The sequence below is a fragment of the Periplaneta americana genome, chromosome 11, assembly GCF_040183065.1.
Source record: "Periplaneta americana isolate PAMFEO1 chromosome 11, P.americana_PAMFEO1_priV1, whole genome shotgun sequence".
Classification (NCBI taxonomy): Eukaryota; Metazoa; Arthropoda; class Insecta; order Blattodea; family Blattidae; genus Periplaneta; species Periplaneta americana.
This window is the reverse complement of record NC_091127.1, coordinates 62,496,139-62,515,756: the sequence shown is the minus strand read 5'-3', so window position 1 is coordinate 62,515,756 and position 19,618 is coordinate 62,496,139. Positions and strand designations below refer to the sequence as shown.

At 34.9% G+C, this 19,618-nt stretch overlaps 1 protein-coding gene across 2 annotated transcripts in view; it reads left to right on the top strand.

Moving 5' to 3' along the window:
• The window catches only part of IRSp53 (Insulin receptor substrate 53 kDa), a 1,482,105-nt gene that overhangs the window by 1,418,020 nt on the left and 44,467 nt on the right, over positions 1 to 19,618 (top strand). For both annotated transcript variants that reach the window (XM_069839560.1, XM_069839559.1), the window contains exons 6-7: positions 9,176 to 9,247; positions 18,140 to 18,277. In XM_069839560.1, the coding sequence (XP_069695661.1) occupies positions 9,176 to 9,247; positions 18,140 to 18,277 (210 nt within the window). The remainder of the gene's footprint in view (positions 1 to 9,175; positions 9,248 to 18,139; positions 18,278 to 19,618) is intronic.

Genomic DNA, 19,618 nt, shown 5'->3' with positions numbered 1-19,618 from the left:
AATAAAACGAAACTAATATTTAGCTTCGTCTAAACACGATCAGTATTGTTTTAATATAACGTGATAGTGGTGATGATGGTGGTATTGGTAGTAGTACTTGTAGCAGTAGTAGTAGCAATAATAATAATAATAATAATAATAATAATAATAATAATAATAATAATAATAATAATAATAATAATAATAATAATAAATTGCCCAGATCAAGAGATGTATTCGATGTTACTACATAATGTTCGTTTCCTTCACGGCGGTATATTAATTTGATAGCAGCATTGTAGATCGTCTTAACAGAAGCTTCGATAACTTTACGTGTAGTCCTAAGTTTGTTGTGCAAACATTCGTTATGCTGACAGATAGCCGGGCTCGTTACGCAAGAAGGAGAGGAAGCTCATGTTACATCTTTCAATGGTTAATTATCAGTGTATAGTGTGTGGAAGCAAAATCACTGTCTCTAGGAATACAGATTTTAACATTAAACACTAAGTTATCATCGTTGCAACAACAGAAGAGATGTAAGATTTTCAACTTTCCGCTTTCCACTAACGGCACGGCGCGTCGTGATTTTGACTCCTGCAGATCCAGTGAACAAGGAGAAAACTGAAGTATTTCTTGCGAATATTTCCATTTCTTGTGATATATTAGCATGTCACTATTGCTCAGTTATCGCTACTTAATCGTAAAAAATCCATAATAAAAATAGCCTCTCCACCACGATCATACGCTGATCTCTCCATGGTAAACTTACTTTCAACCATGTCTGTAGTTTCACAATTCTTTGGTAATTCCGTACTAGACACAATCATTACGTAGACAAATAATAACTCTTTTATAATAATTTATTTATTGTTTTTGTAATCCATGTATGTAGGCTATGCGTGTATGTACGTATGTAGGTACGTACAGTTCCAGAAAAAAAGAAATGGGCCGCCTAATTTTAACATGAGCTGCTGCCAGGAAGTCAAAAGGAGGATAGCAATGGCAAAGGAAGCTTTTAATACAAAAAGGAGCATTTTCTGCGAACCTCTGAAAAAAGAACTAAGAAAGAGACTAGTGAAGTGCTTTGTATGGAGTGTGGCATTATATGAGGCAGAAACATTGACATTACGACGAAGTGAAGAGAAGCGAATAGAAGCATTTGAAATGTGGCTATGGAGAAGAATTGAACGCGTGAAGTGGACAGACAGAATAAGAAATGAAGCTTTTTGGAAAGAGTGGTTGAAGAAAGAATGATACTGAAACTGATCAGGAAGAAGAAAAGGAATTTGTTGGGTCACTGGCTGAGAAGGAACTGTCTACTGAAGGATGCACTGGAAGGAATGGTGAAAGGGAGAAGAGTTCGGGGTATAAGAATATATCAGATCATAGACGACATTAAGATATGTGGATCATATGAGAAACGAAGAGGAAGGCAGAAAATAGGAAAGATCGGATAAAGCTGGGTTTGCAGTGAAAAACCTGCCCTTGGGCAGAACACTAAATGAATTAATTTCACTAAATTCCAGATACAACCCTATATCATATACCCAGATAGGTCGGCCTTATAGGCTTTGAGGTTAACAACTTTTGTCAGGTTTACTACGCTTCCATCTAGTTGTTACATGAGGAGTCACGTCATAATTCCCATTTGATTTGCATTAGCGACTGTACTGCCATCTCGTGTTCGTTTACGGCGGACGGGTGGCGATCCTGGCGGGTGTTCTCTTCAAAGTGCTCCGATTTTAACATTGCGATGAGTTATCTGTTACATAATTATATGATCTAGGATACAACGTATTGTGCATAGAGAGTAAACGAGAGTCCCTCTATATATACTTGTCAATCTTGAGACACTTGTTGCTTACATACAGGCGGACTGCCATCATGGTTTGGCCCATTACTTTTTTATGGACTGTACAGTCTTACAAAAAAGTTTTGTCGAACAGATATTTCATAAGTACCAGAAAGGTGGCAGTGCGCATGATCAGAGGACGAGCAACGTGGTTCATAAGTGAAGACCTAGTTGAGATAATGTATATCTGATCATTGGCACTGTCTCCTTTCTGGAACTTATGAAATATCTGTAAGACAAAACTTTTTTTCTGAGACTGTACATACGAAGTATGTGTATGTAACAAGTAAAGAAAGAACTACTGTAAAACGTTTTCAGAAACAATTCATATCGGACCATGTATAAATTTAAAAAATGGAAAACCTAGAAGTTCAACATTGAGGCGATGGAGCACAAATTTATGAGAGTAATAAAATTAGATTATAACTCATAATTTTGTTCTCCATTTTTATATTAATTCATTAGTAGTTTTGTCACAGTCTAGTATATACAGTCACGAAGCTCAATACGTAGTAAATATGCATCCATAGATAGCTGCTAACCTCTAGAATCGCTACTATCGCCTCATTAGAAATAGTGCGAAATAGTGCCTGCACAGACTATTGTTCCTAGTACCCTCATCAACTCAAGCTTCGTGACTGAATATACTAGACTGTGGTTTTGCATCTATTGTCAGGTAGTACAGCTCACTTGACGATATGTGTCAGAGGAAGAACAATTGTTTGTATGCATCTGAAGTTTGGCTAATGTAATATGTAGCTATTCGACGATGTATGCAGTGGAGGGAGAAAGGAATTGACCACCCTATCCCATTATCTCCTGCCTAGTTGTCTCATAAGTGGTGTCTTGTTGATATCACTTGAGAGTTTCAGACCTGTCTTCGGACGGTTGACTAAACAACAGTAATTTTACAATGACATTCTTATCTGTTCATAATTAATGAAAAGCAGTATATAAAATTATAAAACTTATGTATTATTATTGTTGTATTGCACATTTTCAAATAATCACAATGCACCATTGTACCTGTCCCAAAAGGGACCGTCTTGTAATGTCGTCTTCAGCGGTGTACGAGACAAATGATTATTCTTTGCCTATGATATAACGGCTTGGGAACAACTGCTCTGCACAAAACTGACCAGTAACTTTTAACAGTCTTACTAATAAACCGTGTATAGTTTTTATACCAGACTTATGCAGAGTTAAGACAGAAAACGTTACTAATAAACCATGCATAAGCAATGGATGTATAAACAGGCTGTAACTATACAATGGGAATTTCTTTGCAGTAGTTATATGCACGAAACCCCTTGTTTAAGCATTGTATATAAAGAAAAAATGGCTGCCCCTCTAACAGCTGTTCGTATAGACTGTCATTTTATGATGATGGTTGCCTTGTAACCACAGAAGAACAAACCAAAGAGCATAGAATAATTAGAATAATATTGCTGTAGCTTGTACTCTTTGACCAAAATATAGTGTGGTAATCGATCAGAGGCATTTATACTGTCGATACTTAACACGGTACACTAGAGCGCTCTACCGGATGCAATAGGGAACCTCAGATATTCTATTACCTTTCGTAACGAAGTAATGACGAAACTATGACGTAGCTGTGTAACAGTTGTACTGTTACACACGACGTATGTAGTGATTATTAGTAAGGAATTTACACACGACTCGTACAATGAGTAGCTCGTTTATAAGTATAAGACAGTTAAACGTCTGTATATAGAGTTTTTATTAGTAAGACCGTAAGTATATATTCCATATACGTTCTTCTGTGCCGAGTGTAAATAATGATTTTGTTCTGTCCTTTCCAAGATTTGCAAAGCCTTGAACACGACTGCGGTCGGACTTTGAAAATCTATTTTGGAATCCGATATCTGTTTACTCTTCTGATATACGAAGGTTGTGGGATGTGTTCACGCAGGCTTCTTCTCTTTATTATTTCTTATAGGGAAAAGGGAAATTCTCAGAGGAAGACGATCCGAAACCTTCTCTCTACATCACAAATTCCAACACTCCTACAACTAAAATAACGAAACGCTCCTTTAACCATCTTCTTTTCTAACTCTGAAATGTTCGGTAAACTTCTAAACTTGTCTATCTCTCTATCTCCCTCTCATTTGACTTATAACTCTACAGTTCTCCTAACAAAATGCACTAACTTCCTTCAACTCCCTATTGCATTTTGCTTTTCTTTTGATACAGTGCTTCTGCAGCCGAAGGTTCTTACCAACAACTTCGACGAGGAAAGGAAACTCCAGGGATTTTGTTATTAATAAAGAGGAAAATTTCCCCACGGGATGACGAACCGTACTGTGAAAGCGTAAGTGGCCGTAGAGAGAGAGAGGAAGAGAGAAGTGGTGAGATCCATACTTTATTACTGAAAAAGGAGATAAATTGTGAGACGATCCGCTTGTTTTTCCCAGTGGAAATTGTTACTGGTAATTGACTACTTGTAAATACAATGTGTCCATTTCGGAGACTTTCTCGAGAATTTTGTAAAATGATAATTTCATTTTGGTTGGCTATTTAACAACGCTGTACCAACTACTAGGTTATTTATCTAGGTAATATTCGTGTTTTAACAAGATAGGTCCGAGGATTCGCCATGACAATATAGGGTATAATAGTATACAGTATAATATATTACAGAACATAATAGTAAACAGGATACACATTAACTGTAAATACTCTATATATAATAGGCCTATATTCAATTAATTCATTTAACGAAATAAACTCCGTTACTGTGAACAAAAACATATATGAATCAGTCATTTTAGAAAGGACTCTAGTCCGAAATCACAACACCAGTCAAATCTCCATAAAAATGGCCTTATTTCAGGATGGAACTCTTTCAAATGTACTTTGAAAAGTGTTCAATTTCAGTACAACTAAATGAATCCATTAAATAATGTCATTTCTAATTTGTATTCAAGTATGATGAATACAATAGCGTCCTATCAAAAATGGACTAGAGCCCTTTCTAAAATGACTGATTCATATATTCTGAGATTATGAAATTCATATCTTATACTATAATTTCCAGTAAAAATTTGTTTAAGGTAAGAAAATGTTCTTCCTACGTCACATGACGTTACAGAGACAAAATAATAAAAAAAAATCAAGATACAAATTATCAATATTTATATTACACAATATATACAAATAATTCGTTTATCAAAACCTACCCCGTTGCAGTGAACGAAAACATATATTTTGAGGTTATGAAATGCAAATCTTTTACGAACATCACATACAATTTGTTTAAACTAAGAGAATGTTGTTTCTACGTCAAATGACGTTTCAGGGGCATATTTATAATACATTACATCATTATTATTTAATGACTCCATGCGCATCTCCTTGCAATTCGACCTTGCTGAAGTATAGCCTACACGTGATGTAACAGATGTAGCTACCAGAAGAGACTACTGGATCCGCTGTACGCTTGGGAATGAAAATGCGCCGCCTGGTTATGACATAGTATTTTATTGATATGACGTCACTAGTAGCTATTCATTGGTAAAGTACAACATACTTTAATTCTTTCGTGGAACAGAAAGACACAACTCCATACTTCACAACATCTTTCATCAGTAATTTTTAATGTACAACTGCATACGTTTGTGGAATAGACTCCTGGTGACATGGGAACGACTCGGATCTCAGGCAAGCGTGAAATATATTTGTGTTGTTGTGTAGGTGATTGCATAAAACTGGGTTTCGATTAACTACTAGATATTTTGTCTTATCAGTACGGTATTAATAAATTTTCAAACCTGTTGCATTAATTATAACTTTGTAGAATTTAATAGTAACAACTTAACGTTACCGTCAATTTTCCCTAGGAATACTAAATCATCTGTATGAGCGAATTTAGTAGTTTCTTTCTTAATTCTGCTCGAATATTCTAAGATTTTATTGCTCGGATTATTTTCTCTGTTATTCTGTTAAACAATGGAAATATCAGTTAGTCTAGGGTGACCAGACGTCCTCTTTTGTCCGGACATGTCCTCCCTTTTAAGCCTTTGTCCGGGGTCCAGGCGGATTTTTTAAAAATCAAGAAATGCCCTCCTTTTCGTAACTTGTCCGCCTGATATTTTGAAATTATCTACTTTGACGCCTTTTCAAGTAATTTGCTTGTAGATGACAGTAGTATCGACGGAATATACTCTTTGCCAACGATCATAACTCTCTTTGCTCCTCCTTGTTATGGCCGTTGCTCAGAGGTAGCTAGTAAATCGAGGTAGGAATCTAAATCTGAATAGATATTTTCTATAATTGATTAAATGGCGATCTTACTCGTGTTAATTATGTAAGCATGTGTGGCTTACAGCTGTTTCGGTGCGCTCGTGTGATGAAGAGTTATGTCAAATAGTATGTGTTTTCTGAAATTGATCTGTGTTTTGCACAACAGGTAGCGAAGTTGAGATAGCGCCGAGATCTAGTAGGCTCTGAGGATGGTGTCAAGTACCACCGAAACAGCTGTAAGCCACACATGCTTACATAATTAACACGAGTAAGATTGCCATTTAATCAATTATTTATATTCAAGTGTTAAAAGTAGTGTACGAAAGATTCAACATAGGTTACCAAGATATTTTCTGTTCTCTTCAATGTTTTTATTATAGTTCCCATGACATTCACATGTATCTAACTGTAAAATCATTATTATTAAGTTTTTTCGTAATTATTTTATAATAAAATAGATATTAACATACGTTTAATATGATATATACCTAAATTTGTACTGTAAATATTTTGTATTGAAATATATATTGACGTAATTTAAAGTATAATATAGGTGTAAACTTAAATCTAAGTCATAATTTCTGTCCTCTTCTTTCGAACAATGTTCTCGTTTTTTAAGCTTTGTGTCCTCTTTTTTATCGATGTGAATCTGGTTACCCTAAATTAGTCTCGTTTTACAATCTATATTTACATGGAAATTACCAGTAAGTTTACTCCCAATTTTTCTTTATACTTGTGCATTCGTTATACACTTTTTTTAAGTAATTAATTTCTGTAGAATTCCAGTACTTTCATGGTTGTGCATAGGTATCAAACATTTGAAATATTCCCGAACATACAAGAATTTTTTCCAGAATATATTCTTGATTTAGGAAATGCCCTGTAGTTGTATACGAGGTCTGCATGTCGCAATGTCTGTCACCCAGGTGAGGTGACGCGGTCATGTCATCCACAGCACAAACAAAGCATAAAAAAACACCATGACAATAAATCGAAAGCTGTTATTTGTTGTGGTGAAAAACTCATTGATGCTAGCTTCTACTCCCTCTTTATGTTGTTTCAACGTTTTGTAATCAATAACAAATAATATTCATAACATGAGAAACAATAAATATTTACACGTTTGACCTCGCATCGATGATTTTATAAAAACACTCTGTGTTAAAATATTCTGTATAATTGGCACAGGTTTGTATTGGTGTTGCTGTTGGATAATGGATGTAGGCCAAACCACAGATTTTTCTTCATTTTCAAACGGAATTTTAGATAGGTAATTTATAATTTCGACGTAACAAATTGCAACGTTTACTTTTCATTTTATATCTGAATATTTGGCACTGCTGTGTATGGGCGTGAGTTCGATTTCCGCATGGGCTTATTATCAGGTTGGGTCTGTCCAAGGTTTTCTCAACTATAAGACGAATGTTATGGAATCAGTGACGAATCATAAAGCATCTCCATTCATCTCCCATGGTGAGACAATCCATGAAAAACGTTGTCTAGTGTTTTATATTATTAATATTGGCTGTAAATTTAATAATTTAAATAATACTATTACAAATATTATGGTCATTGATATCACTTTCTGTGCACTGTTTGTGTGTTTATTTTACACACAACTTATGTTTTAAAATGCACTTAAATCACGTGGTAATTGATGCATATAGAAAATTAGGATTTATAATCAGACATACAAAAGAATTAAAAAATATAAATACTATTGATGCTATATATAAAACTCTAGTTAGGAGTAAGCTAGAGTATGCTTCTGTAATATGGTCACCTCAGTTCCAGTCCCATCACATGCAAATAGAAAGGATACAGAAAAAATTTTACTTTATTTATATAAAAAAAACATTACGTGTTGTCTTATGACAAACAAATTGCATATAATCAGTTACTTTTTTAATCTAATTAGGAAACTTTGAAATCTCGACGATTGATAAATAGTCAAATTTTACTCTATAAGACTATTAACGGTATATTGAATAACTGTGATTTTCTTAATTCCTTCAGTTCAATGTAAAAAGAACAGAATTACGTCATAGGCAACCTTTTGTTATTCCCATTCCTAGAACTGTTTTCTTCAAGAACTCTCCACTGTTTGTTATGTGTAATACTTACAACTCACTGTCTTTAAACTGTGATTCTCAGTTAGATTTCAGTTTAACAGTTGAAAAATTTCATATAATATTAAAAAGAATTGTATTTCCTTAGAAATTTAAATTATGAATAAGTGTATTATAATGTTTTTACTCTAGTTTTTAAATAATTTTGTATCATTATATTGACTTTTGGCCCTATATTAACTGCAGTATTATATTCTAGCATCTATTACCGTTATGTATTTTCTTTCTTTCGTTTTTGTTGTTTTTGTTTTTTTTTCTTATTATGTATTTTGTGTATGTATCTATGTAAACCACCTGTAATTGGAAGCCTGCTTCTGTTGGTGGTGGATTTAAATAAATAAATAACATTTCTCCCTTTTCGCATAGTTTTCTCTACTATAGCACTGTGTACAGTGTATGAGTAGTTAATTCCAATGCGTTTCTACCATGCAAGTCTCATATGCATGGGTTAAATCTCAAATCTCTCCGCAGTACAGTACATATGAAGAGAAGGCATATGCCATTGTTGATAGTGATTCGTCCGTCGGATGGGGACATTAAGCTTGGCGGCTCCTTGGTGCTGTTCGGCTGACGTAGGCTACATGCCGGTACCGGGTTTCCCTTTCTCACCATTATCATCCTCACTCATTCCCTACACTATACTTACACGAACACTTACACATACACTCACTCTAGTATCCGACATAATTCTTTACATATACACATCATGCATAACGTGGCCTGCCGAAGTGCTGTGCAACTTTAAAATGAAGTGGGTAGGCATTATATGCTCACGAACACACACAATATTGCATATGAAATCTCACATGCATTACTACCATCTCGTTTTCAAATCGTGATATTACCAGAATAATTAGGTGGAACGGAAGATACAAAACATATCACAATATTTGAAATGTAACGTGATAAAAATGAACTATGTACTGATTGATGTTTTTTTCTTTCGTTTCAGCTGAAGGCGTTTTACGTGGACCTTCTAGTTCCCCTAGAAACAAACCTGGAGAAAGATACGAAAGTGGTTCAGGTAAGTAACATTAATTCAAAATAGATATTTACAGTTTACTGTCGTGCCCTCGTTTACGAAGCCCGATTTAGAAGTCAGTAGAAAGCGAATGAAGAAACTTCATTGGCAAAAGAGATTATTTGATTACCGATATGTATGCATGTGAATATGCAGAAACATTCTAAATCGATGCAGATTCGTACGTGAAGACTAGTATAGTAGAAATTCACCGAAGATGTCTCATCACCTCCGTAATTAAATATTTGAAGTACGCTGTCAGATTTGTCCGCAAATTCCATGACGACCTGGCCGGGATCGAACCCGGCTACCTGGATGGAAGATGGAAGCTCGCTAACGCTTGAGGAATAAACGCGGCAATGTATCTTATTGTTAAGGGTTAAGTTATTTATCTTTCCTGTGCAATGGAGAAAAGTGAACTTTAATTTTTTGGGGGATGACCAGTAAGCGATATCATTTCCGTACTTCTTGCAAATACTAGTTCAATGAAATAAACTATAAAAGTGAATATCATTGGTAATATGATAAGTTATTTTTTTTCAACGCATAATAGTAGGTCTACATTATGCAACGAGCCTATAATGACAGTAATTAAGACGCAAGTATGTTTGTTTATGAAACGAGCGCACGCTCGTTTCATAATTTTCATACGAGCGTCTTAATTACCATTATAGGCAAGTTTCATACGACTTTTTATGCTCGACCATATTTCTAACTTGAAATTATTAAGAAGTATTCACTTTATTTGTATCTGACAGAAGATTGGAAGTGACCTTGTTCATAGCTCGTGAATTGTGAAATGTGCGCAGACGCGAACGTATTGATTTTTTCCGAGGGACAATAATGTCATTGACCTTGATGTAATGCAGAGAATGTATAACCTGGAAATTGACTTAGAATCGAAAAACGAGATGACAAATTGAATTTATTTGAATATTATTTACAATTAACGCTAATTATTATAATAATAGAACATAATCTTCTGCGACAGTATTGGATTTCCAGCCTCAGTGACGTTTCCCTCGTCTTTCGATTGCATATCCGAGAATAATAAAAAACCTGAACTTTAATGAATAGGTGTACTATAATGACATGCATTAAATGACTGCTACCAGGTGTATAATTACTACATTTCGGCATGGTCGAGCATAAAAATATTAAAGTACTTTTCATTTCCGTGGTACCGATTATTCCCGTCTAAAATTTATCGCCCTCTTTCGAGATTGAACCCGCATACCCTGGAGCGAGTGTAATAACATGCCCTATACTACCTGAAATATAATACAGTATTAGGATAGTTATAGTATATTGTTATTCATGACTATAATCTAGAGTTACAGTGCTAATAAAAGTGTGCAACTTTTAGCAAGCTTACTGAAACTAATTCCCCTTATCAGCCTTCCTGGAATGAAATTGGAAATGGTATTCATCGACGTGATATAAATTTCAGAATCGACGAACAGTGAGCCCCATCCCCATAGGTACGTGGCGATGGTACGTATCGACTTATTAGCGATGGATTATCCCAAGTTCGCAGGGAGCCGTGTTCATATTTGATTGGGTGTCCTATATCACAGCATTATCTGAGCACGGAATCAGTTTGCTTGGACTTGTAACAGTGGCCATAACATTTTGTCATTGTATTCTGTAACCGATTGTATACGTACGTCCCCCTGAGGCGCAGTTAAACTAGCGTGCACGTGTCATCGCCCCACCCCCAACCCTTCCAGAGTGTTATAAACACATTCACGGAAAGAAATAACAAGGATATCGGAATGCTGGTGTCCACACAGAGGCTAATATAATAAAAACAACTGGCACACTGTTACCAGTGTTGCCAACTGGACGGAAATTCCGTCCAAACTGACGAAATTTCAACGTAGCGGACGGGAAAAGAATGGCTTTAACGGGTGACGGATATTTTTGCAGAAATTACGATTTACAGCGTCTTCAGACTTTTTTAGCCGCTGTAATTTTTTGTTGTTTAATTTTTGGGAGGGCGCAAACAAACCAGCATCTCAGCTGCAGAACTAGAGGCAGATGATGTGGATTAATTGTTATTTTAATGAAGATTGGTAAGTAAGTTGTGTTAAAATTTGCTTTTTTTATTTGTATATTGTAGATATATTGAGCGGGTCTTATGTATTATTATCTTATAATTTTGACGGATTCTGACGACTTCCAGGTGTTAGATTGAAGGGGAAAACCCAGATCACATAATATGTTCTAGGCAACACTGACTATTACCACAGTATCGGCTTTACATTCCGAGCACATGGGTGGAAGTTAGCGACAATGACGAGACAGTTTTTTACCACGATATACAGGTAGTCCACACCTGTGGAGTAAGGCTCATTCACAGTGAAAATTAAACATAACGTAAGCGTTAACTTAACGTTACAGTAAAATCAAGAAGTCATACCACCATTCACGATGGGAACATAAAGATAACAGCAAACATACTTGGTAACCATGGAAACATAACAACGACGCCATTTCCTTATATTCTGTCGTATACTTCATCGCTCCACGATTGTGTACTGTTTGCAAATCACGTAAGCATAAGGATGAAAGTTTGGAGTGTGCAAACTTTCATGTTAACGTCTTACGGTAATATTTATGTCAATGCTTATGTGAATCATTGTGAATGATCCCATTTGGTAGCCTGGACGCAAACGTCTGTGTTTATGTTACGGTTATGTTTAATTTTTATTGTGAATGGGCCTTTACGGTTAGCGCGTCTGGCCGCGAAACCAGGTGGCCCGGGTTCGATTCCAGGTCGGGACAAGTTACCTGGTTGAGGTTTTTTTCCGGAGTTTAACCTCAACCCAATATGAGCAAATCCTGGATAACTATCTGTGCTGGACTCTGGACTCATTTCACCGGCATTATCACCTTCATTCATTCAGACGCTAAATAAAGCGTCGTAAAATAACCTTCTGAAATAAAAAATACAGACACGTGTAAGTCAAGTCACATTTCTACTACTTCTCTCCATTTCAGTGAACGCGATTCACCGAAATTAAGCAACGTTGCCTAATTTTAATGTTAAGATCAGTCGCTGTTAGTTACGGGAAGTTAAATATTACATGCGCCCAGACAAAATATTGTAACCACGAAGGGGAGGAGATTGTATGAACTAAGTCGTGAGAAAGCAATGTAGGCTATTTTGAATGTTTCAGCTTTCTTTAAGCAAATGCATGCTGAAAAGGTTACCTGTAACATAACGATATGAACAATCTTAGGCATGTAAAAAATAAACAACATCAATTTACACTCAAGACCAGTCGTTAGTTTATGTTGAGTAAATATAACAATCGTTATTTATTCCAGATATCTCTCAGGGTGATTTATTGTTATACGAAAAATATATTCCCTCAAAAATTAATTTCCCTTTAATATACGGTACAACAATATGTATAATGTAATAATAATAATAATAATAATAATAATAATAATAATAATAATAATAATTACAAATGGCTTTTAGGGAACCTGGAGGTTTATTCCCGCCCTCACATAAGCCCGTCATCGGTTCCTATCCTGAGCAAGATTAATCCAGTCCCTAGCATTATATAGCCTCTTCAAATACAGTTTAATATTATCCTCCCATCTATGTCTCGGTCTCCCCAAAGGTCTTTTTTCCCCTCAGATCTCCCAACTCTGTGGATCTTCCGACTGTTCACTCAACAAATGCTAAGCCAACGTATGCCGAAACTGTTACTCTAAATTATAAGAAAGATAACAAAGTTAAATCAGATGATAACACTGACAATAATAAATAATAACTACGAAAGAAAAATAATAGAAAATAAAACAAGTTTTAAATAGAAGTGCGGTTTATCTCCTACGCTATTAAATAATTACGCAGATGGTATGGTACAGAAATGTAGGCCTAATGGTTAATGTGATAAATTAGGATAAGGATCTAACCTGAACTTAAGTTTGTTTGTTGGTCATATAATTATAATTTTTAATAAGATGAACTACAACGTACACCATTTCATTAAGGATGTTTGAGAATAAGGTTATTAGGAAATTATCTGGGGCTAAGAGGGATGAAGTTAAGGAGAATGTGGAAAGTTACACAACGCAGAACTGCAAGCATTGTATTCTTCACCTGACATATTTAGGAACATTAAATGCAGACGTTTGAGATGGGCAGGTCATGTAGCAGGTATGGGCGAATCTCTCATAGCATGCTTTTTGCTGCTGATAGGGTTTTTTGTGTACACTAATGAAGCAAAAAGCATTCAGTTGCTTCTCGGCCACTGCAGATCTCAGTCTAGTCTTAAGGCTGGTTCACAACAAACCGGGAATGTAAAGAACGAGAATGAGAACGGAAATATTGTTAAAATAAATATATTTAAATGTGAGCATTCACAATTAACTGTTGTGAATGCTCACATTTAAGTACATTTATTTTAACATTATTTACGTTCTCGTTCTCGTTTCCGTTTCCGCTTTATTGTGAACCAGCCTTTACTCTCCTAAGGGTACTGAAAGAACGCGTATTTGCAGAAGGAGGCTAGGAGATTTAAATGACTTCCCTTGGCCCCCTTATGGACACCAATGCTAAAGCTGCTGCTATTACTACTTACTACTACTTTTGTGACCTTAGTAAGGCATTTGATTGTGTTAATCATAAGATCCTGCTGGCAAAACTTGAGTACTATGGTGTGAATGGAAAAGAAATTAAACTGTTTAAATCGTATCTTGAAGAAAGATTTCAAATTGTTTCTGTTAATGGTGTACAATCTGAATCAACACACGTTTTAGCGGGGGTTCCTCAGGGCCCCATTTTGGGTCCTTTACTGTTTATAGTTATGTTAAATGATGTTGGACAATTTGTAAACTGTAATTCTAAAGTTATTTTGTATGCAGATGATACAACTTTCCTAAATGTTAATAGGTCACTTGATATTCTTACAGAACAAACAGAAAGCACATTACATCAGTGTAAAGTTTGGTTTCATAAAAATGGTTTTTTTATCAATGATGAAAAGACACAAATGCTGACATTTACTAAAAAATATATTAGTGAGGGTAACCAAGAGGATATTAAACTGTTAGGTTTCCTCATAGATAGACATCTATCTTGGAAATCACATATTAGGTATGTATGCATTAAGTTATCTTCTGTAACCTATTTGTTAAAAAAATTGATGAACAGTGCTAGTTTTGAATATGTTCGAAATGCATACTTTGCCTTTTTTCAAAGTGTATTCAGATTTGGACTTATTTTGTGGGGAAATTCTAGTGACATTACAGACATTTTATTAATTCAAAAGAAAGTTATTAGAATACTGACAGCTTCAAAAATTAGAACACACTGTAGACCTCTGTTCATACAGACAGGTATTGAAACCGTCATAAATCTGTACATATATGATGTTCTAGTGTTTATGAAAGAACATTTGCAAGATTTTAATATGAGAAGTGAGGTACACAATCATACAACGAGGAATAGGCAATTATTAGATTATCCACTTTGTAGACTTAGTGTGACAAAAAAATACTATAAATTGATTGGAATCAAATTATTTAATAAGCTCCCTATAAACATTCAACTTCTTCCTGTTCAAATTTATAAAACAAAATTGTACAGTTGGTTAATTAAAAACTGAGTTCTTTGAAATTGACATACATTTTTTAAACAATGCAGTTTTAAAAGTTTTAAATGTTATGGTTGTTGTTTCTTAATTTTTTTTAATAATGAGATTTTAAATGAAACCTAGTGGTAAATCAATTTACATTTAAATTTCAATGTATTAATGAACAGAGCAAATTGCACTACCTTATGTTGCATTTTTTAAGTTTATTATTAGCCTCTGTTTGTAGTATTCTTAATTAGTTATTAAACATATGACAATTAGTACTTGATACTGTCTTTTATCTAGTAAATATAGTACTTTTAACTTTATATTAAGTAATTTGATAAATATCTACATTGTTTTTATAATTAAATTTTTATTTTGTATATCTATGAAATGTATTGCAGTAAGATTGTAACAATTATCAATGTCTATAGTGAAGTTTTTCATTCAGTGACAATAAAGATTATTATTATTATTATTATTATTATTACTACTACTAATACTACTATTTCTACTTACTACTACTGCTACTACTACTACTACTTCCACTACTACTACTACTACTACTACTACTACTTCTACTACTATTACTACTGCTACTTATTACTACTACTACTATTTCTACTACTACTACTATTACTACTACTGCTACTACTTTTACTTATTACTACTACTACTATTACTACTGCTACTTATTACTACTACTACCATTACTACTACTACTACTACTACTACTACTACTTATTATTATTACTACTACTACTATTACTACTACTACTGCTACTACTACTTTTCTCTCCAGCTTCTGATTGATCGATATCGACGGCTTGGCGTTCGTTACTCTAGATAAATTAAAGTGAGACATCTGTTGTATTATAGTTACTTTTGTGAATTTCTTCGGTCTACACGGTCTTCTTTCTTGAAAAGCATAATACCTTAAATTTTCATATATTTTTGTCTAGTTGAGTAAAGAAACTTTAAACAAACACTGAGACTCAATAGAAGAGGAGGAAACAGAGGCGGGTGTTTGTGACCAATGCTGTGCCAGCTCGTACGATGTTAAATGGAGTTTCTATATGGCTCCCTCGTATCGTAGCAAGAGAAAAATGTCAACGTGGAAAATAAATGACTGTTCCTATTTTATTTCATCTTGGTGTCGCCTCTCCGGCCCGTGTTTTTATTCGCTTCTCTCCCTGTCTTCTCCAATTCCTGTAACTAGACGTCTACCGCTTTATTTACCGTATACGATAACTCTGCTTCGGCGACATCTTACTTTGTCCTGTTGCTCGAAGTGGAATGCCCTCCGTGTTTGGTGCGGCGTCTCTTACTATCTCCCAGCGAATCTCAGGTAACATGCATGTGGGCTTTTAAATTGCCGTCGTGTAAACTTCCCCATTCAATTTGTACTCAATCTTTCTCAGAGCCTTCTCTTTCACTCTTTCTCTCTCTTCCTATCCTTCTCTTTCGATTTCATTATTCTCTTGCCTTTATTTCATCTAAAGCTACCAAAATCACATCAAAGCATTTTCTATTCTCTCGCGCTCTCTCTCTCTCTTTCTCTCTCCCTCTCCCTCCCTCCCCTCCCTCTCTCAGTTTTTTCTGCGCTGGTCACATATAAAGTTGTTTTGCATGTCGGAAGTTGTAAAGTGAACAAGAGGATATATTCAGTCACATTTTTAGTTTCGACTTGTGTGTTTTAATGTTATTTCCAGGATGCAATATATTATGTTCCCAGAAGGAAAAACGGATTTCCCTCTTTTTTCTGCATTTAAAAGATGTATTTAACATTCTTAAATATTATATAGGGTCCTTATACACTACAGTATATGGCTACCGAAGAAAGGGAGCTGGCTCCCGGGTGACAGGTCGAGCATCAGCCGGTAAAATGCTGCCTACAAGGGCGGAAGTAGATTTGGATTATGAAATCTATCTTTTACTAGATGTTGTAAAGTGTCGTCTTCCGCTCGTATACGAGCTTGTTATTGCGAAAATATGTTGTTACTCATTCGTCTAAGTTTCATCAGCTAAATTCTTCTTGTTCCATGCTTAATATTAGCCTAGAGTTCCTCTAATGTTTGCGGATTCGTGCGAAACACTTTGTGTTTTTTAAACTACCGCGTAACTAAAGAAATTAAGAAATGGAGAAGGAAAAGAAATTAAAAAAAAAATGAGTGAAGAAATAAATAAATCAAGAAATGTAGTAAGATGGGCAAAATTTAAAAAATGCATAGAACAAGAAATGGAGAAAGAAAGTAAACAAAAAGAAATAATTAATAGAGAAATGAAGACATGGAGAAAAATAGGAAAATGAAGAGAGTAAAGAAGAAATAGAGAAATAAAAGATTGGCGAAGGAACTGCAAAAAAACATTCTGAGGAACGGATATATTCATATTTGATGCTCGGAAAATAACTGCGGGGATTTCAATTAAATTTAATTTGTGACATTCTTAAGCAGAAAATCATCTAGCACATATTACCGAAGTACAGTGACACGAGATTGATTACAGATATTGTAATGTCTAAACATATATGTAGCTCTGCTTCCGAAATGTTGGCTATTTTTTTTATGCCGTTTTGCAGTTCCTCCAGTGTTTGTGAATTTTATTTATATACTCCTGTCTTTAAAGTGCTCCAGAAATAAAAATCGCGGTGCGTTAAGTTTGGGGATCAAGCAGGCCACAGTTATTTACTAATTACCCTGTCATCACAGACGTCAGCAATCGCACGCAAGTACTCAAAATAATGGGTACCGGTTAATAGATAATCCAGTACTTATACACTGATGTCCACTACGTGATTCTAAGGTCTGTGTGTTGTGTCATAAGTATTTTTTCCCATGAAACAATTAATGCTCACCGATACCAATGCTCAATTTTGGATCGGTTTTCCCTCAATTAACCGAAAAAAGAACGAAAGTTGGTGTGTTCCAGGATGATGAGGACAGAGCTCACATATCTTCAACTTCATTGCGTACGATTGCATTACTTACTATGCACGTAATAAATGCGTTTCTTGCGTGATTAACACAGACATGGAGAGTTGTGTTAATAATAATAATAATAATAATAATAATAATAATAATAATAAAGCCTAATAAAAATAAATAAGAATAGCCTAATAATAGTAGTAGCAGTAGTAGTAGTAGTAGTAGTAGCAGCAGCAGCAGTAGTAGTAGTAGTAGTAGTAGTAGCAGCAGTAGTAGTAGTAGTAGTAGTAGCAGCAGCAGCAGCAGCAGCAGCAGCAGCAGTACAATATTATGGAAGACACTTGTTTCATGTAATTCTCTTTATTTTTCAGAGTGAACAAAAAAGGTTTCTACAGCAACACAAACAGCGTTCAGAAACATACAGCAAAGCAGCAGCAACCATGAAGAAGCAACGAAAGAAAAATAAGGGCACAACGAAGACAGGTCTCGCCATGGACAAAGAGCTAAAGGTACATTATTTGCTATATTTTTAAAACTATGTTAGTAATTTAAAAGTATACGATTATTTTAGAAAAAGCTCCATTTTACTCGTATTTGTGAATCCTCCATCCAGCTCCGATTATATTCCATTCTTTCGACATATTTGCCCGCCTTCGCGTTTTCGTTTCGCCAAATGCGATATTTTATTGCATTTTATTTATTTTAGTAAATCATTACTAGAACCCGGATGTTCTCGAATTTATAACAGTTAACATAGGCAGGCAAAAATGGCAATAAAAACGGAAAAATGGCACAATAAATTTAAAAAAAGACTTTATAAATTTCAAAAAGGCATAGAATATTTTTGCAATAAATTTAAATTATATTAATATAACTCACGTTTTGACTTCAAAGTTGACACATGTTGACTTATAAAATACTTTCTTTGTGATTAACTGTCTTTTCATAATTCTTACATAACAAAACTGTTACATCGATTTAAAACACATGGGCATCAAATTCACTAACGTAAGCATGAAGTTTATTTTTCAGTTGTTTACTGAATTTAGGCAGTCTAGCTAACCGATCTGAAAATATGAAAGGAAACAATTGAAAATGCTACGTGACAACTTTTATGAGAACGTGCTTAATATTTAAAATTATAAAGCTGATTCTTGATATCGTGAAGACATGATAATTATTATATTTGTAACTGTGGATTGTCGATCCATATTCATATTACACCAATATTATTAAAACACGATTATTATCAGATTAAACACCGAATTAAACTACATTTATTTACATCTCGCGACCGATTGACAAGAAGAAGATTGTGTTCTTCACAAACAAGGTAGCAGCTCTGCCTGTGGACGATGAGTTCCAGAAACTCTGGCGTTCTGTGGTAGTTGAGAGCACGGACAACCTGAAGATAGAGGAATATCTGGGAATCCACTCCATGGAAGATCATAGACCCAAGAAGGCGACACTCCACAAGCGCCAAGGACATCAAAGTGCTAGAAACTGAATTTAACTCAGAGTTTGTTCTGAGAATAATTCCAAAACTGGACTGGGAAACACTCTGGAATGCTGCTGATAGTATTGGCCATTCTGGTGACTTGCCGCAGACCCTGAGTGATGATTATGAAAATGATATTTTGAATTCCTGAAGAAAGTTCACCATGTTTTGCTTGAGGTCGAAATCATCAATGGTGAATTAGTCTGCCCAGAATCGAGAAGAAAATTTCCCATAAATAAAGGGATACCAAACATGCTTCTTCATGAAGATGAACTCTAATTAAGTAAATTAAATTTGTACTGTGCTGCTATATTGTTTGTGCACAAACTTGTATTGCCACTGTCCTGTCATT